The following is a 26,083-nucleotide window of genomic DNA, read 5'->3' as shown; positions in this document are numbered from 1 at the left end:
TGCACTCATTAGGCAGAAATAATAAAGTAACAGTTTAAGTACAGATAGGGCTACATTGGATAATGAAGGAGAATACCAACACCTCAACAACTAGAATACTTTCTTAATAAAGCAGAACTTAACTTTGTGGAATCATAATTAGCTAGCTGTCCAAATAAAAGAGTGAATTTAGTATGATAAAATCTTTGACATTTATGTAATTCTTATTTTCACATACGACTTCAAGGAGAGGTCCTCTTACTTCACTTTGAATTGGTAAGACTACTATATTCTCATCAATTAGCATGAATTAACTTTTTTTTCCTCTGTCAAATAAGCCACACAACTAAGTCTGATGACAATACAAGTTATTTCAATTTTATCACAGTTGCACACATCTGCCAGCTTGCCAAAGCAGCACCATTAATAAAATGCCACATATATAATACTTGGCTGACAGTGCTTCATAATTTATAAAAGGCTGACTCACACAGAATGATGGATTTTTAACAAGTCAGACAAGTGAAACAGTCATTGTCCATAGATACTTTCCCCCATGTGACAGAGGTTACCATCCCCCACAGAGGACAGCACAGCTGCCAAGTCCTACTACAATTTTCAGACAGCTCATTGAAATAAACTGAAAACAATTTCCTATGAAACAAAGTATAGCAATAGAATCCAGCAAAATTTTACAAATTCATGTGCAAACTCTTCAATATAGTGAAACATGAGGAAAGCCACTAAACGTAATAAATTTGAACATATGTATTTTGAGAGAATATGAAATACTTCACAATATCAGTTTTCAGTAATTAATCTCAAAGTACAAACCAATCAATTTGAGAGATAATTAAATACCACAACCAGACCATAAAAGAACATATTTTATGTTAACTAGTGATTTAGAGTAATAATTTTAAATTTACAAGCTGTGTAGCTTGCAGAAATTATACTTTCACTAGTGTCTTTGTACAGTCAATGGTGATTTGCCTTTTAGTTACCCCAATATAAGTGAAATGACTTACCATTCTTGCTGACATCCAGTTCCCTGAGATTAATGAGATTTGCAATGGATGCTGGCAATGTGGTTAGATCATTGTCTGGCAAACTCAGCTTGTGCAGAGACTGGCAGTTAAAAAGTTGCTGTTGAAACAAAGAAAAAAGTGAATGTGATTTTCTCTTAGTTTCCTCTGTATCACTTTTGGGTTTAAACCCTATAAACCTCTGACCTCACAGCTTGAAGGCCGGACTATTTAGAGTCTTTGATTACAAAAAAAAATTTAACTAGTTTTGTTCAAAATTGACTAAGTTTACAATGCTCAGGAAAGCAGAACACTACCAGCTGCCACAACAAGCCAGCAGCTATGCTTAACACTTCCTACAAATTCCTTCCAGTACCTCAGAAATTGTGACCTGTAGTCCCAGAAACATCACAAAATATTTTCCATAATAGATGTGCCATGTGATACCCCACTGGTAATTCAATTTTCTTCAAAAAATAATAAATTCACAGATGCATTTTTTAAAGTCAAATAATTCTGTAACAGTATTTGAGTAGGTATTGATACTCTCTATCAATGTTTAAATTTCATTGTTATATCCTACAATATTTTTTTTCCTTTCTATGTTTCCTAGCTCAAGTACACAAAAATCCAACAAAATTATGATGAAAACTAGGACAGTCTGGATCTAAGGACATAGAAAACTGTATAATCTCTTCTGTATACATGCATTATAATTTGTATCGAATATAAAGCTCAGAGCCAGATCTCTTCCTAGATACAACGTACCTTAAGATTCTTACCCAAAAACTTTACAAATTGACAAAATAGGGCGAGTAGTACTAGTGTGATGGAAGAAAACTCCTCAAATTAAATGTAGAAAGCTTATAGGTAGTACAAAACATATCTCTAAGAAAAATGGTTGAAAAGGTTCATCTGAACAAATTTATGACAAATACTCCTTTCCCAAACATTTTGGATAAGATCATTCATAAATACCTGGATTAGTGTTCTTTTCTTTTGGAATTCCAAGAAAAGATCATACAAACCCAGGAAGCATTCTATGACTAAAAACATTTATCCCGATCAACATCATAGGAATGGGCTTAGTTCATTCAAAATGTCTTGGTTCTTAATTATGAGGCCATTACTTCAGCCACAGACTGCTGGAGTAAGCCCCATTCACATAACGTTTTCATATACCACCCCAGAACAAAAGTAGACATAAATCAGCAAGATTGACAGTTCAAGGAATGAGCTTTAACTTGCCTGCTGATGTTTTCAATTCCTCAGAAACGTGCACCTGTTAGAACTAGTTGATACCATTAAGGCTTTGAAGAGTTAGAAGTTACTTAGCATACTATAAGCAAAGGAGAACTTTGATGAGCCCGTATGTTTTGGAGCCATTCCCTTATTTCAGTACTTCAAGCAAGAATATATACTTAAAACTCGTCCCTGAAAACATTAATCTGGACTCTTGGAATCATTAGAAATTTCACAGATCAGGCAGGCAAAAACAAATGCAGCACAAATAATTGCCAAGTCCCTAAAGGAAAATGGGGAGGAGGGGAGTTTTACATGGTGTTGACTTTGTAGATGTTCCTTTTGTTGTTGTTCTTTTTTAATGTTTGCATATTCAGTGATTCAGTAGGCCATCATTACTGTTAGTAAACACCAGAAGTCATATAATTAAGGACTATTTTACTGCAGAACTTCAGTTTCTCCTGTACAGCAAAGGGAGAAGGAAAACTACAACTGCTACAGTTTCTACTTTTCAGCTCAAATGAACACCGTGGCAGCTGGGATAAACAGGGTACCTTTTCCAATGTGATTTAGCACACAAGATAAAAGCATTTCAAATGCCTTGTCACTCTTGAAAAACTGGGATTACATACCTTACACACAGCACTTTGTGTAAAGCAAAGTCCTTCTCTACCACCATCTTTCTCTCACTGCAGTTTGCTCATGCTGTGCCCTTGTCCAGTTAACTAAATGAAGGAGCTATACTATGAGAACTGATTCTTGAAGTGTGCTGGAATTCTGAGAAGACTGGAGGCAATTAAGGAGAAAAAAAAGAAAAAAGCAGCCACACACACTGACAGGCTATTTGAGCGACGAGGCTGACAAGACATCCCCAAACCAGTAGTGTGGTGGCATACAAAGGGCAGCAGACGGTAAAACAGGGATAAAAGCACACCACCAGGGACAAAAAGGAGAGGGGAAGATCGGGAATGTCTTAACCAGGCTTCAGAAAGCTGGAGACAGCCTAATAAGTACCGCACCCTTCATCTGAGATGGCTTAATTAGAAGCCTTTTTCAGTTAAAGGACTAAAAAGCTTGGGTGAGGGAAAAGGCATACTCAGCTTGAAACCCTGGCTCCAAATGGACTAGTATCACTTCAAATGTTACAGGCCTTCCCTTACAGGTACTCTGGATAGTTTTAAGATTACAATTTCTGTCAAATGATTAAATGAAACACTTTTACTATGTCTTCACTACTCCCAGATCTCTCTGCTTGTTTCCTTTACAGTATTTGAGTTTATATGTGTGTGGGGGTTGTTTTGAAAATGGAAAGGGTTGTAAAAAATGATGACCAAAATAACTTAAAAGGTGAAAAAAATGCTTAGTTTCTCAAAAATAAGCCTATAAGGATGACTTATTATAATGTACAAACACATTAACATGAAACAAGTGTAGACTATTACAGGTCCCTGCAGTTCAACGAAGAAAAGCAAAAAGGAAAACTAATGTTCAAGCAGTCTTTTTAATTGCATGGATAATTTAATCTTTGACTAGACCAAGGCAAGCGGTAGACTGCCCACCTCAACTTACCTATGTATTAAAACTCGATTTCATATAGTAACTGGCTAATGAAATCAAATGGCATGTAACAAAAAAGTAAGACAAAATGACCTAGTCGCCTAAACAGTCTAAAACATCAACATGCATCCATTCATCACTTCAGTACAGTCTTTCTTATTCTTTTAATACTACTAAAAGGGATTTTTTAGAGAGAAAGAGAAAGGCTTAGTCCTTATGATTTGGGAAATAGGAATTTAATGGAAGAAGAGTGCAGAAAATGTCTTTTTTTTTTTTTTCCCCTAAGAAAAGTGATTTATTCTGGTTTCTTAAGCATTTGATTTTACTCTTCTCCAATAAAAAATAAGAGTAATTAAGTTCTGAAATCATCTGAAAACACCCTCAATGGCTTACACAAAGTCTTTTAATGCAAACTACTAAAACCTAAAGTAACCAACTCTAGAATAAAGAAATATCTGCTTGGGAAGGGACAAAAATAAAATAGTGCAAGTTCTAAAAGATAACCAACTTTGACAAAATGTCTAGTTTTAAGTTACACATAACTAGTTCTATTCAACATCTACATAGAAATTTTCATTGATGGCTTCTCAGGAGCATTTAAGTTCAGATTTTCAAAACCACTCAGCTGGTTTAAGTCAGCTTTACTGGAATTCAGGGCTTCTGATAAAACAATTTCAGGACAGTAACTTGGCAGTTATTTCCTTAGTGGTTTCATTTATCTTTCAAAAAAATCTAACCAGCAAAACCCAAAGCGGTTATAGCAAACTTTCCAAAAATCTAACAAGAGCATTCTACAGTTGTCCTGCCTGACAGTAAAGATTTGCACACAATTGTGACAAAACAATTTTAAGTATTACATCTGTCATCTAAGTACTAAGTTTTTAATTCCACCACAATAAAATCTAGTAATGGAAACAAGTTTATTGCAATGACCACTTTCTACTTCTCAAAAGTCTCACTGGCAAAAATTTTCACTTTTCTCTAATATATGGCTAATTCAGCATGCAGTTTGTCTTCAGATTTCAGAACAAACAACGAATATTAATTTCTATAATAAAGATCTAATCAAAGTGGCATACCAGCTCTTTAGTTTTTGAATTTAAGTAATCTGAAGCACTTCAGAAAGTCTTGAGTCACATACTGAAGAAGAAAGCAGGACTTCAAGTGAATATATACTTTGGATTGTAGCTACATTTGCGGGCACAAGATCTGAAGACGTTAATCTTGCTTCTTCTAATATTCCTGTGTTATCACAGATTCAAAATAATGCCGCAGTTCATTGAATACAGTTAGTCAGTTTGAGCAGATACCGCCACAGAAATAATGTAGCCAGCCTCTTCTACTATGTACCTCACTTGGGCTGGATCAGCTGCTTAAGCAGTTTCATCCCAATTCATATAGCAAACAAGTCAAACTGGAATGCAGGAACATTCCTTCTACCAGGGCTGCTTCTTCTCGGACCAACATTTACTTTAAAATATTTGGCAAACTGCAGCCTAAAAGCTGGATCGGGAAGCTAGACACCATCAGCTTCTGCAATGCTAATGAAGTAACAGAGTTAAAAGAAAACGACCCAACATACCTTTGGAAGCTCTTCAATCTGATTAGCATCTAAATAGAGTTCTTCCAAGGTCTTTTCAAAAGTAAAAATCTCCTTAGGCACCTGTTCCAGGCTGCAGTGAGAATAATCAAGCGTAGTGACTGTTTCCTCCTCTCCACGCAGACAGCGGCATGGCACCAGCCGCACAAACAAATTCCGCTTTGTTGTCATTTTCAGGCACTGCAAAACAGAAACTGGTCAACTGAAAAACCAAGACAACTTAATTACTCGGGGCAGCTTCTCAAACTTCCACTGCCTGCTATGTACTTGAAAGATGTGTCTACGTATCTGCATGTGTGTGTATACACATGTATGAGAGAGAGGCAGGAGAAAGTATCTCTTTTAAACTCAACAGATCTGTAGCAGCATTAAATGTGGTTAGAACACCTACAGATCCCAGAAGACGAAGCCAAAATTTAGCCTGTAATTTGTCACCTGCTAACACAACCTTACATTGCAGACAAGCAGAGAATATTGAAGCAGCAGTTATGAAGTGTCAATTGAGTTTTTACAACATAGCTTATCCCTACTTTTACAAAGGTTACTGAGATGATATTTTGCTAAATATAATAAAATCCACCCTCTACAGAGCAATAAAATGTAGCTATAGGAAAGCTAAATATTTTTTTTGGTGATGTGTGAGATTAAATTTAGTGTACCTAAATGAGGGATTTGAAATTAAAAGACAGAACACAACAGAAAGAACCAGCATTGTTTCTACCAGCTGTCCTATCTACAGTTTAAAAGGAAAGGTTTCCAAGTGCACAGATGAAGAAGTGACTTCTTTTGGCAACTCCATTCAGTTTGGAAAACTTCAGCATATTTTGCTGTGCACACTGAAACTAAGGAAACTCCACCTTGCTATGGAAACTCACCTTTCTTCCTTTAAACTCAATCATCACTACAACAATTCCCTCTGCTCTTGATGGCTTCTACAATATTCCTGCTCAGCAGGAGACAGCAAACCTAAACGGTGCAAACTGACTAGCTGATAGCTGATGGCATACACCAGCCATGTTCTGCCTCTCTTCTCAGCAAAAGCACAAGGTTAGGGCTCTTTCCTCTAACTAGCAATGACTTTTCACAAAATTCAGAAAAAACGATCTTCAAAATGTCACCTCAAGTTTCAAGTTTGGCTGGAATCAGATGACGGTCTTAATTTTTCAGGAAGGACCAACATGCGCAGACAGACAACACTATCGTGTAAGCTTCATTTCCTCAGGAAACTGGTCTAAAAATACACACTTTTCCAAAACAGCACTGTGTATTTATTTTCTCGATCAAACTGCCAACACACCAAATTAAAATAGGCTTTTTTTTAATCTGCATTTGTTTTGGAATTGCAGAAATTGTATTTCAACTTCTGGATTTGTGACAGGAAACCTTCTTTTCCAAAGGCCAAAAAAGTCCTTCAGACACATTCAGCAGACTGCACTTCAACTTTCAGACAGTATGTTAGTAATACAGGAAGAAAATAAAATACCATGGTCACTACACTACATGAAGTCACAGGCTGTACAACCCCTCTTCTAACTAAAAAAAAAAATTCACGTACTTAGATTTTCCTCTATGAACAGCTAGCTTGCCAAGTACTTCACAGTATGTTTAATTTACACAACAGGTCAAGGGACTGCCATACATTAGTGTTTTCACTAAACAGAAGTCAGATTCTACATCTATTTATTAAAAAGACAGAAAAAACCTACATTAGAATAGCGGGATGTCAAGACTTCCTTTTTTAATAGTGCTTCCATGTTGCTAGGATTTTGTTACAATGTTGACTATCAGAACACTTCACGCTTCCCATAAAACTACAGCCAAGTTACTTAAAAAGTGATCTAAAAATACAAATATTTAACTGTGTTGCAATGCAAAGAGTTTAGAAACTGCGAATTCCACACTGGGGATTTCCACAGAATGGGAAAGTCCGCAAAAGAGACAGCATAACCTCCTTCTGCTTCTTCCGCTTCTTCCACAGGGACAGGCTCCAGCATGACATCCTCCTGCCACCCACAGTCAGATGCCAAAGATGCCATGGAAGCTGATATGCTCACTGGGTCAGAGCTACCCACACCTTCTCCAAGCCTCAGAGGCCACACGTGAAGACACAAGAGGAATTCCACAGCCAACATTTACCAACAAAAAAGCCTTTTGCAAAACTAATTAGTGTCTCACTTTGTTACTGTTTCAGAGATCTGCAGAGCTGTGGAAAGACACACAACTTCAGAAAGAAGCACCAACAGCAGTCTCTTCAAACAGGAGCATAAACAGAAGAACATATGCCTTGGGAACAACAGGGACTGTAAGCAAAGACTGTACATGTGAGCTGATTGCCACACATCTGGCAGGGGAAGGCACACCTATGTAAGACTAGCTACAGCCATAAGCAAGTTCACTTCGTCCAGTCATTTCATCTTCTGACAATTACACTTCAGTTTCCAGAATATTAAAAAGTTCACTACATGGTTCATATAAATAACAAAGTAAGGTACTGTTTTTCATTCAAAACCCTTAAAAAGAGCATACGTTATTACATTGTTTGTTCCCTCTTTCACAAAAATGTGAAATATGTGGCTGTTCTCTTCACATCTAGTCTTACTTGCTCAAGTCTCAAAAGTTTCTGGAGCAACAACACTCATGAGGCCTAACAATGCAAAACACCCATATCCACTTTTGCTAACTTACTCCTTTACTTTGTAAGGGAGATCTTGAGTTTTTGGGAGACAGTAGGGAGGAAGATCTTTTTAAAAGATTGCATGCATTCACAGCACTTAAACATGGATAAAGGCTGCAGGGGCACAGCCTGCCTCACCATGGGCTTCCCCACGGGCTGCAGGGGAATCTCTGCTCTGGCCCCTGGAGCACCTCCTGCCCTCCTTCTGCACTGCCCTGGGGGTCTGCAGGGTTGTTGCTCTCACACAGTCTCACTCCTCTTTCCTGGATGCTGTAGTGCAGCAGTTTTTTACTCTTTTCTTAAATATGTTATCACAGAGGTACTATCAAGATCGCTGACTGACAGCTTTGGCCAGTAGTGGGTCCATCTCACAGCTGGCTGGAACTGGCTCCATCTGACATAGGGGCAGCTTCTGGCAGCTCCTCACAGACTGCCTACCTGCAGGCCCCCCGGTACCAAAACCTTACCACTACACCCAATCCAATCTATAAATGGCGAAACATTTTTACTGAATAACATTACTGGAAGCAGAAAAGCAAAGCATTCATTCGAAACACCATGACCAATGAAAGAAAGTAAGATCAGCAGCAAGCCTGGATACACACTAAGTATTAATCCAGAGGAGACAGCATCATCCAGTGAACCATCACTCCTTCCTGGAACTCTGCTGATTCCCTGCACAACCCCATCATCCAAGCTTCTGACAGCCCAAAAGCACCTGCAGATCTGCCAGAACCCCATGGGACACTTTTGTTTAACCACATGTCTACCCACGTTTCAATGAGCATTAAAAAATAAATCAAAACACCAAAAAAACCCTCACCACAATGTTAAAACACAGCCCCCAAGTATCACATTTCTCTGAAAACTCTGAACTCAGGCTTGTTGCAAGTAGAATTTAAGTTCACAGTATTTTGTTCCTAATCTCTGTTAACTTGCGCTAAAAGCAATCGTTTCACTGTACCATTAGTCCCTTAAATTTCCTGTCTGATGCTAACAGGATGTGACTGCTCATGCTCTAAGCTGGTGAAAGCACTTCCCCCCCATCCCCCCAAGGCTTTCAAAAGGGTGTTTACCAGTTACATCAGCAGCAAAGCTGAAAATGAAACCAGCTATGAGATGTTTATACAGAAAGGCATGAACAACTAGGCACAGAAGTATCTGCTCAGGCTCTCCACTGTCTATGAAGAAGTGCAGAACTATGGAGCTGAGGACATGTAAACACAAGAAAGGGAAACACTGGGTCAGGAAGCACATACCTAATATGTAACCTGACAAACAGAACAAGGCTGACAGAAGTCCCAACACACTCCTGTTAAAACAATGAATTATAGGGGGAGAAAAAGAAAAGAAAAAAACATTCATTAGAAATTTTACTTAATCCACTAAAAAAACCAAAGCACAGAAGAGTTGATTACTTCCTCTACATTAAAAAAATCAGTAGGAAATTAAGTGTATTATACTGGACATGAAAACATGAACCAGTCTGCCTTTGGAGATGTTAAACACTTTTCTACTCCTATAGCAGCAACACGCACTGCAAGACACAGGCTATTTGGCTTGCTCATGCAAGATGCTGTATTGTGAAAACTCACAGCACAATTTATATTAATCTCTTTTGGCTAACAGCAGCACTACTCCTCAAGAATTTGGGGAAACTGTAAACATCTTAGTAGTTCAGGGAATGCAAAACATCCTCAGCTCTTACAGTAAAGTAAGAACACCATTATCCTTCATTCTTTAATCTCAGAAATGACTTGGCACCTCTTGCTCATCAACAGATCACGTAAAGAAGCTGGCGGGCAGTGGTAAGGGCTGTTTCAGGCTTCTAAAAATCAATCCAATCTTCTTGGATGGGACATGGCAAGGTCTTAACTTAACAGACAGCAACCAGCACCTTGCAAATCCCAACTTGGAACTTTGTTTCTCTGCAATTCTTTTCCTTGTGGTTTTAGGAGAGGAAAGTGTGACTCAAACCTGATGGGCACTGACAAGGAGCTGAAGCATGAAAAGACAGCACATACTGTGAAGAGACTGCCTCTTAAGTGCCGTGGTATTGTCTGGTTGAGGTGTGGAAACCTCGTTGGGCAACAATGCCAAGTTAAGGTATTATCACCTCCTCCTCCCTCTCATCCAAGCTATTTCTTTCTCTTCTGGAAAAAAAAAAAAAAATCGCAAAACTGGATCGGTTATGTCATTCATTTTACTCAATGAGACTGGCAGACACTCAGGTCAGTACAAACCAATGAACCGCAGTGCCGCACTCTGGGGGAGACAACAAGTGGTAGGAAATAACAGGGATTTTGGAACCATTTCACCATTTTAAATGTGAAGCTATAGTCTGAGCCTCCCCACTCCCAATACAAAAACAATGCTCAACTGCATCCACGGCTGGATGTCCTCATGCAGACAGGGAACACTGAAAAACACGCTGTACTTGCTCACATACAACATTCAGATCAAAAGAAATAAAAGGCATTACTCATGAAACAACAATGGTGAATGGTAACAGGAGGAGGAATATGTTAGTAAATACAGTAAATAATAAACAGTTGTTAAATGCAAAAATACGAAGGATGCTTGACACATCTTTTGAGAAAGAAATCCATTTTGCTTTTAGTGATTCAACAGCTGCTAGGATAGAAGCAAACCCAGTGATACTCTATTCCTAAGCCTGCTGAAATACAAAACTCAAAGCTGGTAACAAAACTCAAAGCTTCTCTCCAGGTTAAACTACTTTCTAAGCTCTCGATGCCTGTTTACAAAACCCACAAAGAAACAAAAGCGCACACACCCCCAAGGACCAAAGCAGCACAACAATTTCACACAACTTCCAGAAGAGCAATGCCAGGTATGAATTCTGGAGGTGTTTGGTTAAATTACCTGGGTTTTGTATTCTATGAAGTAAATACCAAGCAGATTTCAAATCACTACTTCTATTTTGTTTTGCATTAATTGTGTAAAGGATTTCTGAATATTTTAAGATCTGAAGTTCTTCATCAACTTATTTTATAAAGCCTCTTTACTTAGTTCTAATGGTGTTGATGGTATTAATAACTTATTCTTGGCTCAACACAGCATTCTCCTGCTTTACTGAAACTACATACTATCTAACCAGATATTTGCTGCAACAGTTATTTTCCAGCTTAGAAATTTAGCTAAACTGCCTATGCTAAAACAATCCTGAAGAGTTATTATGACAAGTAAACACACCACACACACACACACCCCCCGTAAGTGTATCAAAAGCAATATTTGGAATATTTATTTCTATTCATTTCTGTAACTGTAAAAAAGCACCAATACAGCAAAGCAGTCAGTACTTGGCCTTATCATGCCAAACCAGACTGATTTTGCGAAAACAATAAAGTATTTTTAAACAGAGAAAAGCAGCAAAATAACTCTTGGAAAATACCTACAAAACAAAATATTCTACTTCAAGTATAGCCTTTAAATGAAATGCAGTAATTGTTAACATTCTAATAATCCTAGACCACGGCAGTAAGGCACAGGTGTATGACAGTAGATCTATAATTTAAGGCAAAACTCATTACAGAAACGTCCTTAAGAAAAAAAAAGAATGAAAAAAAATTACAGGTAACATTTATGGTAAAAAAAATTTTAAAATGTCTATACAAAAGAAAATATCATAATTTTCTCTTATTTAAAATATTTATACTGACTTTAACACACACACCTCCCATCATTACACAACCATAGCCCCAATAGTTGCAACTTCGATCTCATACATTTCCTCTCGCTCTTTTACTGAGGCAGCCCTAGAAACTAACTTCCATCTGGACAGCCAGTCTATCCAAGTAAGTGCCACTATAACATTTCATCTGCAGAATGGTTTCTAATTGTATACCATTAACAATGCTGCTGAGATTACCATTAGATCTGAGCTTCATTTCTGATGTTCAACTTGATTGCATATTCTTTGGATACGTATTTGTAGTGTTACTAAGAAAACATTAAGAGGAATAAATTGAGTTTTAAAATCACTGTGCTTGAGACTCTCCTCCTCAAATCAGAAAAAGCCACATACATTATTCAAGGATATTTACTATGACAAATGGAATTTTGAAGGAAATTGCAGAAGACCCTCAAACATTCATGGAATATTTTAAAACCAGCTTTTTTAAAAAAAAAAGCCATGATGATATTTCTGTATTTCAACACTGATGTTTTCAAATGGCTGAAGAATTCCTTTCCATTCTAGGACTGATAAGTTTGAGTTTGTGTGTCTGTCACTTTTAAGTTAATACATAGCGAGGAATATGAAATATTTATCCCAATAGGACACTGAAGTGAATTCCACCCCCCACTATCCATTGCATCCTGCCCTCCTCCCCCACCCCCCACCCCCAATAAAAAAAGTGGGGTACAATCACAGCTATTTGGTACAGCTAGCTGTACCAAGCTACTTCAGAACTGCTTTGTTTCCAGAATCCACTAATTTATACATTAAATAACTCCATTTTCTTTCACTGTTGCTGTGAAAAAGATCCATCAAAACAAACAGGACAAGTTCCTGACTTTCTATTCAAAGAAAACAATGAAAATTAAATACACAGAGCACCAGACTAAGAGATGGTAAGCCTCTGGAAGAGATATAAAACCATATTAAACTGCTTATGCTTCAGCTTTAGTCCTGTGAGGGATTATGTCTGGATCTACTGTATGAGTAAACGCTCTGTATCACATACTGTCAAAATTATTGAAGCAGAAAGGAAGAGATACTGTCTTAATTCTTCCAGTTAAAACAACACAGTCAAAAGAGATGAACCAGCATTGGGAAAGTGAAGGGAGGAGGCATCACTAGTCACTGGCCTATAGCAAGCAACAAACCTGAAGGAGCAGCAAGCACAGCTGAGGCAGTGCTGCAACAGCAGTTTCCTTGCTCAGTGGAGAATGTGAAAGCACACAGAGCCCACAGCCTTCCAGGCTACACAAAAGGCTGGAAAATGCGAACGTGTGCACATGCTTCTCTGTTCTTTATAGCAATACCAGATAAAATACGCAGAAGATTTTGTATGTTTTAAACTGATATTTTATATCAAGTCTCTAAATTACAGTCACTCAAGTGTTCATATTTATTAGCATTTCCACAATCAGAGCAACACAGTAAAATCAGAACAGATGGAAGCGGCTGTCATATGTTGTTGGGTGGTGGTTTTTTGTGGAGGGGATACACAATAACGACTCCTCCACAGAAATTCAGAGAGAAGTTCTGAAGACAAAATATTCTATTTGACATTCTTTCTATTCATGAGCAATACATGCTTCTAGAAATCCTTACAATACGAGGCAAAAGGAACTCAGTGCCATCTGCACTGGCATCATTTAATAAAGAAAAAAGCTGATTCTCAACATATATTGCTTTTCCATAAAGCTTTGAATAGAAAATTGAACTTTACTAAGCTTCATGTTCTTAAGTATGGTCTCTAGCTAAAGGAAGTTGGTACAGCAGTAAGAGAAATGATGATGCGATGTTCGCCTAGGCTTTAGGATCAGCAAACCAGAAAGACAGACAGCAAGAGGCCCAACAAGCACTCAAAGCATTTTTTCAAGCATCTTTTTTCTCCAGGCTTTTCTAAACTTGCTTATCTTTCCAGAGAACTAAAAAAAATAATTTATAAAAACAGTATAAAAGCTAAAGCTTCACAAGCTAAAACTTTTAATAATGGACATCAAGACATAAAACAGAATTATTTTCCTGCAACTTAGTTTTCCATATATTACCCTTTCTATATATGCACACAATGCCATATAAATACATATCATTCATTTGGCTCTTCCATTCATTTGCCACTTCAACAGATATTTATAACTAAAAATAACTGCCTTCAGAATAACATGAAGATGATGCAGAATAAAATTTTAGTGCTTTGGAGGTGATTATTACAACATATGAACAAAGAAAATAATTTCTATTTTAATATATTGTGCATCTGATCCAGAGGAAAGAAATAACGTACTTACCACTGTGTTACTTTTTTCTCCCTGCTGCTTCTTCCCTGAGCTTTCAAAGCCAACATTCTGTTTAAGACAAAGGTACAAAAGTTTTAGTCAACACTGTCCCTACTAGGTAATAACAAATCGATATTTCATTGTACTGGATATTTATTTTGCTTTCAGAGTTTTGGGTTTGTTTTTTAAACAGAGAACACAAATGTGTTTCTACATGTGTATGAAGATATCAGAGAACTTGCAAGACTTAAGACAGTAGAACTTGGATATATACTTTTGGGGGAGATTGTTCTGTGCACATAACATAGTACAAAACATTGCTTTCATCCTGATTTAAATTTTATAGCATTCTGTCTACAAAGTTATTTCACTTCTACTCCATTTTTAATTGCTGTATTAAATCTCTTGTATTGGACATCTCTTACATGCAATTCTGAAGAAAAGAAAAAATGCATCTGAAAAACAGAACACGGAAAGAGCATGCTTCTGTTTTATTAACTTTAGGACTTTCTAAAAAAGTTGCAACACATTTAATACAGCATTATGAGATCACTGACGCCATCTTCACTGAAGTAGAAAAATTTGAAACAAACAAAAACATCCAGCGCATTCAATTGAACACATTCAGAGTTACCGGCTGGATCTATAGAAAGGATAAATCTTGTCTCCAACAAAGACAGAAACAGAACATATCTTCAGAGGGATTAAACATTACTATGGTCAGACAGATCATCTAACTGAGTATGAAGTCATGTAGAACAGCTGAGTCTGTGAAAATTGTTCCAGGAGGAACGAAAACCCCTTGGTCTGGGGCAAGAAACAAGCAGCAGTACAATTACAGAACAATGACCTCCTTCGGCAGTCAGGATTGCCACACCAGGACTGGGCTACAACCACCTTTCACATGCTACATGTTATGTTTCCTCATTCAGGAGTCACTGGTGCTAGCTTCTGCATTTGTACCAAACAGACTCCAATGCACTAACCTGCATAAATCTGTTCATTTATTCTCAACAGAAGGACAACATGGGCATGTGAACAGCACGGGGAAGTAATATAGCTAAAGGTAACATTAAAGCCCCAGGTCTTTCAAGTTTCCTACTGAAAAAGAGACTCTTCTCAGTTTAGTCAGCCTCAGAAATACAAATCAGCAGTGCTCAAGATAACTGAAAAGACAAAAATCAAGACAGCAAGGATCAAACCAGATTCTGAAACCTGGGGTCTTAAGATACAGTCTGTCAAACTGCCATGGCTGCATGCTTCTTTCCTTTCCCATAGCACTTCTAAACTATTTAGTTTTTACAAAAGCTATTCAGAGGCACTGTACACAAGCTCCCGAACAGAAGAAATGCAGGTTTGCAATAGCTCTGCTAGGATAAACAGAATTAATCCAGAGAACACGATAGCACAAGGCTAGATCTGACGACAGGGCAGTCAGATGACTGTGCCTCTGAAAGAAAAAGGCGTAAGGTCCAGACTTAGGAGGCAGAGTATTCAGACTAGAAAAATGATCAAAGACACAGCTAGCCCCACAATCATCACAAAAACAATGAACAAAAAGGGATTACTCTTGCATCATTTCCTGACACCTGTTAGGCTGCCTCTGTTGAAATGCCCAAAAGAATAAAATCCAGTGGTAGGGAGCCACTACAAAATAATGAACTGTTTGCAGACTTCCAAACGAAGCACAAGGAACTTATGTGATCCAAATCATCCAAAGGAGGTAATACAGCAGGTGGGATGTGTGCGCATGGGGGCAGGAATACACACCACCACCTGGATACTGCAGGTCACTCTGCTTCGGAGATTAAACAGCTATACATTGAACAACAGACAGCAGTTACAGAATCAGACAACAACAATGGACTCACTGCAACCAATATTACCTTAACGTCACCCAAAACTGTGACACTAACCTTAACCTGTATTAGAAGAGAACAGTCAAGAGTATGCTCCAACTACAACTGTAAGCACTGATGAGTCTCCAATAGTGTGAACCCCCCAGGCTGCCACACATCCATCATACTGCCAGGTCCAGTTTGCATGAAAGCACAACAAACTCTCAAAGAAAACAGACGTGGGTATTTGGAGGAGCTCAAGGTAACCAGGCACCAGGACCTCGACTAGCTTGGATCACCACTTCCCTACTTGTTTTGCAGAAATGGTAACAGGTGCTTTAGATGACTAGTGATAAATTACCCTCAGGGTAAAAATACCTAATGAAATCTCATTTACCCCACTCTAGCACAGGCTATCAAACATGTCAGACTGAGTCTCCATATCTGTCAGGTTCCTCCAACCAAAAAGGCACAGCAGAAGACTCCTAGCACTCAGCTTGAAGTATGGGGAGTACTTGGGGCAAACTATTACGTGTGCTCATCCTGTTCTTACTCTTCCTTGGGTATAACCAACTGCTGCTAGAAAATGCTTGCCAGATGGACTGCCAGTCTGCTCCAGTACTGCTGTTCTGATCACTTCGCTGTGCCCTGGAGGCTGCTCACATCTCCCAGTACTTCAGTTCCAGCTTACTGGTTTTAGCCTACAGCAGGTGGAAGCAAGGACAGGTAGCCTCAGAAGAATACAGAGAAATAGTCCAAGCAGCCAAGGATCAGGTTAGGAAAACTAAAGCCCTGACAGAATTAAGTCTGGCCAGGGACCTCAAGGGCAACAAGAAATGCTTCTACAGGTACGCTGGTGATAAAAGGAGGACTGAGGAAAATGTGGGCCCTCTCTGGAAGGAAATGGGAGATCTGGTTACCTGCAATAGGAAGCAGGCTGAGGTTCTCAATGATTTTTTTGCCCCAGCCTTCATTGGCAAGTGCTCCAGCCACACCACGCAAGTTGCAGAAGGCTAAGGCAGGGACTGGGAGAATGAAGAACCACACACTGCAGGAAATGATCAAGTCTGAGACCATCTAAGGAAGCTGAAGGTGCACAAGTCCACGGGGCCTGATGAGATATATCTGCAGGTCCTAAGGGAACTGGCAGATTAAGTGGCTAAGCCACTCCCCATCACAATTGAAAAGCCATGGCAGTGTGGTGAAGTTCTTAGTGACTGGAAAAGGGGAAGCAAAACCCTCATTTATAAAAGAATGGAAAAAAGGAAAATCCAGGGAACTGGCAAGATCAGGAGCAGATCCTCCTGGAAACTGTGCTAAGGCACATGGAAAATAACAAGGTGACTGGGTACAGCCAACATGGCTTGACTAAGGGCAGGTTGTGCCTGACAAATCTGGAATCTGGTTGCCTTCTATGATGGGGCTACAGTGTTGGTGGATGAGGAAGGAACAAATTATGTCATCTGCCTAGACTTGTGCAAAGCTTTTGACGCTGTCCCACGTGACATCCTTGTCTCTAAACTGGAAAGACATGGATTTGATAGATGGACCACTTGGTGGAAAAGAAATTGGCTGTACGGTCACACTCAAAGAGTTGTGGTCAATGGCTCAATGTCAAGTGTTGGCTGGTGACAAGTGGCATCCCTCAGGGGTCCATACTGGCACTGACACTGTTCAACATATTTGTGACACAGAGTGGGACTGGGTGCACCCTCAGCAAGTTTGCTAATGACATCAAGCTGTGTGGTGCAGCCAACATGCTGGATGGAAAGGATGCCATCCAAATGGACCTTGACAGGCTTGAGAGGTGGCCCCAAGCAAATCTCATAAAGTTCAACAAGGCCAGCTACAAGGTCTGGTACATGTGTTGGGGCAATCCCAAGCACAAATACAGGCTGGGCAAAGAACAGGTTGAGAGCAGCCCTGAGGAGAAAGACTTGGGGGTGCTGGTGGATGAAAAGCTCAACATGGCCCAACAATGCGCATCATCGAAAGAAGCATGGCCAGCAGGTTAAGGGAGGTGACCGTGCCACTTTACTCTTGTGAGACCCCACCTGGAACACTGCGTTCAGCTCTGGGGTCCCCAACACAAGAAAGGCACAGATCTGTTGGAGCAAGTCCAGAGGAGGACCACAAAGATGATCAGAGGGCTGGAGCCCTCCTCCTATGACCACAGGCTGAGCGAGTTGGAGTTGCTCAGCCTGGAGAAGAGAAGGCTCCGAGAAGAACTTATAGCAGCCCTCCAGCACCTAAAGGGGGCCTACAAGAAAGCTGGAGAGGGATTTTTTATAAGAGCATGTGCTGATGGGACAAGGGGTAATGGTTCTAAACTGAAAGAGAGTAAATTTAGATTAGATGTTAGGAAGACATTCGTTACTGTGAGGATGGCGAGACACTGGAACAGGTTGCCCAGAGAAGCTGTGGATGCCCCATCCCTGGCAGTGCTCAAGGCCAGGCTGGATGGGGCTTGGAGCAACCTGGTCTCATGGAAGGTGTCCCGGCCCATGGTAGGGGGTTGGAACTAGATGATCTTTAAGGTCCCTTCCAACCCAAACCATTCTACGACAACCATATGATTTTCAATGAGTGAGGCCTACAATTGACTCAAACACCTTTCTTACTAGAATTTTCACACAAATACATTTCACCTCAAGTCCTTGTCATTTTTTCAATGCTTATTGGAGGACTTCGAACAGATATTGATGCACCCAGAACACTAGTAGCAAAGTTTCACACAACAGATCAGGAAATACGATTATATTCATCTTACTGAAGTGACAATGAAGAACCTCCAAGCATTTCTTACTTTCCCTGGTCTGTTGGGGTTTTTTTTTTGTTTTTTTTAAAAAAAAAAAATCAAAAAAGGAAAGAAAAAGGAGGGTGGGGGAATCACAATACTTATACTTTTTATGTTGGAAATCAGTATCCTAAAAATTGCTTGCTTCAGAGACATTTCAGGCAGCCCTCTGCCTACAACAACCTCCATACAGTGAATTCTTTATGTCATTCCAGGAAAGCGTTGCAGAAGCTGTGTTACTTATGCTTGCCCTTAAACATCCACTCACATTCAGTGAGAAACTATGTTTTCCTAAAAAGACTTCAGAATTATCGAGATTGCCCATAGCAGAGACACACATTAAGCAAAAAGAGATCCCATGCTGCAGCACTAAAACCCATCTTGTAAAAGCAAGAATGATTTTAGGGCAATGAGATTAGCTATATTTTTTTCTTTTTGAAACAGAGACCAGGAAGATGAGGGGTTCTGAAACAAACCAAGGAAGTACAACTGTAATGCACAATCAGTATCACTGTCCTCAATGAAGCAGGTTTTGCCTGCACAATGATACTTAATAAAAATATTCTGTTTATGGGTGTCAGGGAGGTGTATACAGACACACATAATCATTTCACACACAACAATAATAAAGAAGTTCACTGACAGTGATTATTTGCACAATTCTTACTCAATCACAGCCTGCCACATAGGTGAGAAATGCTTGCCTTACAGTAAGCTAGATTTGAAAAAAAGAGTAACATATGATTTTGATTAAGCAAATGAAAGATAAACACAGCTGGAAAAATATTTGTCTTTAGATAGCCTACCTTTTGAAATCAAACAGACATTCTGCACAAAGTAGGAAGGTCTGCAGACCACAGAAAGTTTAGTCAAGCTTGGATTCCCACACTGGGGAACCGGGAGGGGTGGGAGGGGAGGACCAGGGAGATACAGAGGATTCAGAGACCATTCTCAAGCAAGAATGCATTTTGTTTTCCCTGGAAGCAGATCCTGTCACCCTCTCTCAGTTTAGTCACTCATTAGTTCGGTGTCTGAATGAAAAAACGAAGTCAGACATTTAGAGTGAAGAAAAGAAACAATCTCTGCTGCGTGGATTGTCTCATTGACAAAAACCTGGCAAGTTTCAGGAGCAGCACTATCTTTACACTGATCTTGGGTGGACAAGTCTAAAATGTCAATTATGATACACGACCTTAAGTGGCATGAGACTGACCTACTTGAGGATTTGTACCTCCTAGTGCCAATGCTGTTACAGCTGCTGACAACCAGAACCCTTCAACACAGGAAGAGGACAGCTGATGGAGCATTCCCAGTGAGCACATGGAAGATTCACATTCACTTCCAGCATGACCCAGAATAGCCTGTATTTGGCAACACTGTTGATATACTGCAGGGGACACACAGTCGCGAAGTGTTCTGCCAAGGGATATGGGTATGCCTATCAGCAACAGTGGAATGGAAAAGGCACTGTTATAAGTCTCTGACTGGCTAACTTAGTATCAAAATATAATTCGTATAGCAAGAGTTGCATTGTTTTGCCAGAGGATCTACTGTTCTATTGGAGATATCTCTAATTATCTTAAAATTGAATGAAATGTCCAGTGAAGTGAAATCTTGTTCATTATTTTCAATACCGTAACAGCACTTTTGGACAAGAGAGTTAAGGAAATACATTAATACCTGCACATATGCAGATAAATCAGAGCTGCTGAATTTTGTTGTCGACTGCTTTCCCTCAGGGAAGCTGGTCAAAGAAGGATCTCCAAGACATAAATGAAGATTTCAAATTTTACCTCTATTTTTTAAAAGAAACTATTTCCATATTATTTCTCTCACCTGTGTGGATATAGCTGCAAAAACTATCACTGCGTAAGTGTTCTGAGTGCAAAGTGCAGTTTTGCAACAAAATAAACATACCTAAATTTAGAAAACCTGCCTGGGCTACAACATCCTCCTTTACAGTAGTGCAAATAGTGCAGAAGTGACCAATAAGGCTGAGTTTGATTTCATCAGTGGAAAATGGCTATAATGCAGAGGCATCAGATGGGAGGAGTTTCTCAACTCTTAAAACTGCAAGGAGTCATTTATGAATTGAGATGCCTTGTTTCTCAAAGCATCAGCCTCAGCACATATGCTCTGAAAAGTTCTTCTGTAATAAGAATGAACTATAAGGTTGCTATTAAGCATAAACAATTATATCTACAACACCATCAGAAGACCCAGCTGTTGCAGATAAGCAATCATGCCACTACTTTTAATTATCTTTAAACCCAATATTCCCCCTAAAAGCAGCAAGATACATTATTTTCCACTGTCTGCCCCAAGTGATTAGGACTGCAGAATGATGGTGGTTGGAATGACTCTCCAGGTCATATGGTCCAACCCACCAACACCACTACCAAATTAGGGCCAACTTCAACATTAGACCCAACAAAGTCAAAAGCTACTTTTCAGTTAAGGTCAATGTCAGTATGTGCAAAAGGAAGCATGTCAGTTGGCTTATTTGGAAACATTTCCAGGGGAGAAAGTTGAAATTTAGTGCTCTTCATGAACGATGGAGATAATTTTGCTAGAGCAGAGGCACAGAAACAAGTTATCTAGTCTACATAATTGCTATTTGAGGTATTCTTTTTCCAAGTCTTACTAAAGCAGCTGAACAATCCAACACTGATTCAATCATTCATGAATTCATGATATACAATGCTTCATCTCACAGTATTCCCAGTATCCTTTCCTACTGTGAAAATAAAAGTATCAGGAAAATCCCTTTATAGAACCAAGATGGCTTATAGCAATAGACAGAAATTAAACTAGAGAAATCACTATTTAATTGGAAATTATTTCTATTTTACAGGAGGTAACAAATACATTCACTAAAGTAGTTCCAGTGTCCACAGACTTGCAAATTATTAAGTTTTTAAAACCAATGTTGCTTTGCAGAACAGTAAATATGAGGATTAAATAGTTACTGTATACTGTTGCTAATAATTCTGCTTAAGACTTTACTTATGTTCACTGGCTCTGTTACTGTGATGCCATTGCGTAAGGTCAAACAACCAGAGACCAAGCCAGGAATGAAAACGTAGAAAAGCAAAACACAATAATGATTTTATACTCCAAACTTAACCAAACCTAGAAATTAAAAATTTTAGGAAGGTTTTAAAACCAAGTATTTGAAATACTAGTATACCCGGCATCCTTGAACACATCCTTGAACAAGCACGTTTAGTGATCTGTTTCTTGTCTCTGAAGTACACATACAGCAGCATCTGAACTTTAAAACCATGCAGAACAGAAAACTACCTGAGGTCTTCAGTCGAGGAGACATGGCTTCCTGGACCACCAAACCAGGACACTTCGGCACAGCAATAGTCTGCATTCCATGCACTGTCACAATATCTTACCTAGTTACCTTTCTCTCAGAGATGTTTGTGCTGACTCACTGACCAGAACTGAGTAGCTGTGCCAAGCTACACACCAAGGTCTAGTTAACCATGGGGAAGCTTTGTTGTTAGTGGTAACACAAAGAATCCAACTTGACTCAATCTAGGAATTAAAAAGAAAAAGCAAATAACTCCCCTATTATTTGTAAGTTATGACAACTCTCATCCAAGCTTCAGCCATTTCCAAGATTCCCACTGCTGCTACAGAATTCACAACTTCAGAGGGGACTGACTGGAAATACCTGTGTCACATCAGGAGGCCAATTAGCACCATAAACAATGTGATGTGAGCACTCAGGATAACAAGACAGCAAACCCATTATAAAACTATTTAGATCTGGTGTGCTCACCCTTTGCTCCTATGCAACCCGGTTCCTTTTTACCCTTTTCCCCCCCATCCATTCTTAAAGAGCTTCCCATCAGCACATGGATCCTAGGTCAGAACTTTTTCAGGCCTATTATTGTTAGTCACAGCAAATGTGCTCAGACCTCAGCCTTCTTTCACAGAAGCACAAGACAGACTGGTGATGGGAAAGAGGAGGAATGTGAAAGGTTTGGGAAACAAATGACTAAGAGAATAAGAATACTTAAGAGATGGAATATACCAATTTAACCAGTAGTAAGGTTTGTAATTAAAATCATGAAACAGTCACACACACAAAAGCACACCAGAATATATAGCCCCATTTCTAGAAAGGACACATTTGACTAAATTAAATAGGTGGTTAACTTGTGTGATGCTATTGTCATGACCCTTATGTCCTTTTCCCTACTGCCATTTGTCACTTAAACCATTTTCCCTCCTCTACTTCATCACACCCACTTCTTTTTTTAGACATTGAAATACTTCAGGGAGGGACATACCCAATTTTATTTGCACGGTACTTAAAAAATACGGCATCATGTCTTACAGGGACCATAGGTGTGTATAAAATACTGGTGGCACCCAACACCCACACTTCTGTAAGCAAGGAGTGATCGGCTAAATGTGGCATATACTGGTGGCACCCAACACCCACACTTCTGTAAGCAAGGAGTGATCGGCTAAATGTGGCATTAAATAGACGTCGACTCACTAATACAGATAAACCCTTAACTACTTAGTATGAGGAAGACAGAAGTGATCTACATACTGAAGTAAGTATGACTACCAAGCATGAAAGAAAGAGAAAGCACAGGAAATAAGAACCTTTGGCAAAGATTTTGGGCACAATATTTAACTGTATACTGAATTTTCAAATAGCAATTTGTGAAACTTTATCGGACAAGTCCCAGGATGAGTCACCCATCTGAAAAACCCCAAGATTGTCACAGAGTGTGGACTCCAGTCCTAAAATACAAATGACCTGATACTCAAGTCCTCTTGGACAACATTAAGTATAGGTTTCCAACACCCCAGATGAACAGCCTATTACTTATATCCCATTAATAAGAACAATAAAGGTGGTATCTTCTCTCCATTTAAAACCTAGGCAGGCAGATACACTCCTGATATACCATGGCAGACATTTTGTCAGTTATGGCACAGCTTATGCACAAAACTGAATCCTAGAGCTGCATCACATTATTAAAATACAGAAAGCTGTGGATACATGCTGCAGCAGAAACCTAGGCACAGACAGAAATCAGAGTGCAAATTCTGGAGATTCTGTGAATGTTTGCGGCACTCTGAATGCATGGATTTGTCTTGTGTCTGTGGCTTTTTATTGCTACCGACTAGTTCAAGAGATTCTGCAACCACAGTCTGAGCTGCTAACCAGCTGAAGTTTTATATTTGAATTAATCAAATTATACATAAAATACTAAATTGTTAGAACCAGTAACCACCTAGTAGTTGTCTGAAATAGGCTAGAAAATTGGTATTAGGAACTGGATGAATCTTCTAGATTTCCCATATTTTAGAAACACAATTTTATAACACAATGGAGAGTTCAAATTAAAATTGTTTCAAAACCAGCAGAAACTAACAGCAAACAATTGCTCTAATTGTATACTTAATTATAGATCTCATTCTACCAGCCAAGTCATTGTTAAGGTATGTAAACTCCTGAGTTCCCTTTCCTTCCAGGGCAAGGGTAAGCAGTGCTAGTCAAGCAATGCTTAAATCTGTTTTTAGTTGTCATTTTCCCCCAACATGTGTACAGGCATAACTTTCTAATTAACAATTGCTATTATGAACTTTTTACTTCCTTCTGCATTTATTTTGTTCCTCACTGCTATACAGAGTTGAATTAGGAGACATCACTGACCAGTTTGATTACAGATACAATTAGCAATCTGAGAATTTGCTTGTGAAATTGCTAAACATTCACAGCTACGAATGAAATTAACCTCAGCTATGCTCTTAACATACCAAAAGATACACAATATTAGGGTGTTATTGATCGTTTGAATGCATTTAAAGAAAAAAAAAAAAAGAACTCAGTACTTTTTATAGTTTCAACTGCCGATCATTGTGTACATCAACTATCATAACACTGTATCATTAACTCACCCCATACAAACATTATAAAGATCAATTCTTTAATGTCTTGAATGTTCTTTATAACCAATAACAAAGGAAGATATTAGGAGAAATAATCAGGAATTAGACAGTGTGGAGGAGGAACAAAGCAGAATTAGTTGCCAATTTTTAAAAATGCACTGATCTGAAACAGTGACATACTCAAGGCAAGTACTAAGTGTCTCAAGTGTCCGGTATTAAAACTTTTTAGTAAGCTATGAACAATTGAACAGGTGTCTTACTGGAAATTGAAGTTTCCTGTTTGAATCGATACTAAATTTGTAACTAACCACAACAGCTACTGATTGTGACTAAACACATACAACATCAAACCAAAATGTATTTTTACTCTGTTACACTTCACACAGGCATGCGCCATCTGCCACTGAAGTATGATCCGCTTCTCCATGACATTATCACATTACTCCTGAAAAGACTAATGTTGCTGCTTAATCTCACAGTTTAGGCCAATTTCTAAACACTAAGCCTTGGCTTTCTGTCAGATCTCCTCACTATGAGGATCAATGACGAAGGAGCAGATTGACACCTTTTACCATATAACTTAAAGCTACCAAAACCCCTGTTGCAAGCTAACTGACACCCATAAATACTATTCTAGGAGTGATTTGTTTCATGGATGGAATGAAGCTAGCAAAAATCCAGGGGGGGGATCTCACGTGTAACAGGATAACAATCCTAACACAAAAATAATCCAGGATCATAAACTACCTGAACTAGAAGGCAAACAGTTCATTAAGTTAATAAGATTTTGTCATTTGAAACCACAGAGCTGCAAGGTAATTAATCCCTAGCTCACAAGAAAATTTAAGGAAACATATGCCAAATTAAACTGATTGGAAAACATTCCTGGTTTTTTCTGTCTAAACAAAAACCCGCTGCAGAGGGAACTTGAAGCAACCAATGCAGAGATAGCATCTGAACCTGAAAACACAAGAACACATTTGTTCAAAACCCTGGGTAGAAGACAGGCAGTGTCTGGAAAAGGACGGGATACAAGTTTGCTGTGTTCCCTCTGATAATGAGGTTATAGCAAGGGTTGTTTTGCCTCAGTTCTTAATGGCTTTTTATTAAACAATCTAAACTAACAGAGTGTAAGTGTAACATACACATACAACTGTGAGTAGTCTGCAAATCACCAGTAGGTTTCTCTTCAATCCTAATTTCTCATTCTTTGAAGGGCTGTCTTGGAGAAATATACTACCTGAAGGAACATGCCCTTCACATATTGATAGAAATGCTACCAAATTGCATGCCTCAAAATGCATTTTGAAGATTGTATGTATCCATCTTCCAAAATCTTTTTTACTGAAGTTGCCCATTCCTGTTCACAGTATCTTCCAGTAACGTGAAATGCTTTATTAAATCTTATAGCCAAGAACTGAAGGTTTTTGGTTTTTAGATACAGCTCCATTCTCACATCTGAGTGAAGAA

General features: G+C 38.9%; 1 protein-coding gene across 11 annotated transcripts in view; it reads right to left on the bottom strand.

The window, feature by feature from the left end:
• ERBIN (erbb2 interacting protein) overlaps window positions 1-26,083 on the bottom strand; it is a 122,769-nt gene that overhangs the window by 62,600 nt on the left and 34,086 nt on the right. For 6 of the 11 annotated variants that reach the window (XM_055699053.1, XM_055699050.1, XM_055699049.1 and 3 more), the window contains 3 exons: window positions 14,063-14,119; window positions 5,386-5,583; window positions 1,008-1,125 (listed from right to left, as the gene is read on the bottom strand). In XM_055699053.1, coding sequence (XP_055555028.1) covers window positions 1,008-1,125; window positions 5,386-5,574 — 307 coding nt within the window. In that variant the 5' untranslated portion in view covers window positions 5,575-5,583; window positions 14,063-14,119. Of the gene's footprint in view, window positions 1-1,007; window positions 1,126-5,385; window positions 5,584-14,062; window positions 14,120-26,083 lie in introns of those variants that run through there. The other 5 variants (XM_055699054.1, XM_055699055.1, XM_055699057.1 and 2 more) reach the window with 1 other exon arrangement.

The sequence above is a fragment of the Falco cherrug genome, chromosome Z (genome assembly GCF_023634085.1).
Source record: "Falco cherrug isolate bFalChe1 chromosome Z, bFalChe1.pri, whole genome shotgun sequence".
NCBI lineage: Eukaryota > Metazoa > Chordata > Aves > Falconiformes > Falconidae > Falco > Falco cherrug.
The sequence above is the reverse complement of the archived record's forward strand: the minus strand, read 5'-3'. Positions and strand labels throughout refer to the sequence as shown.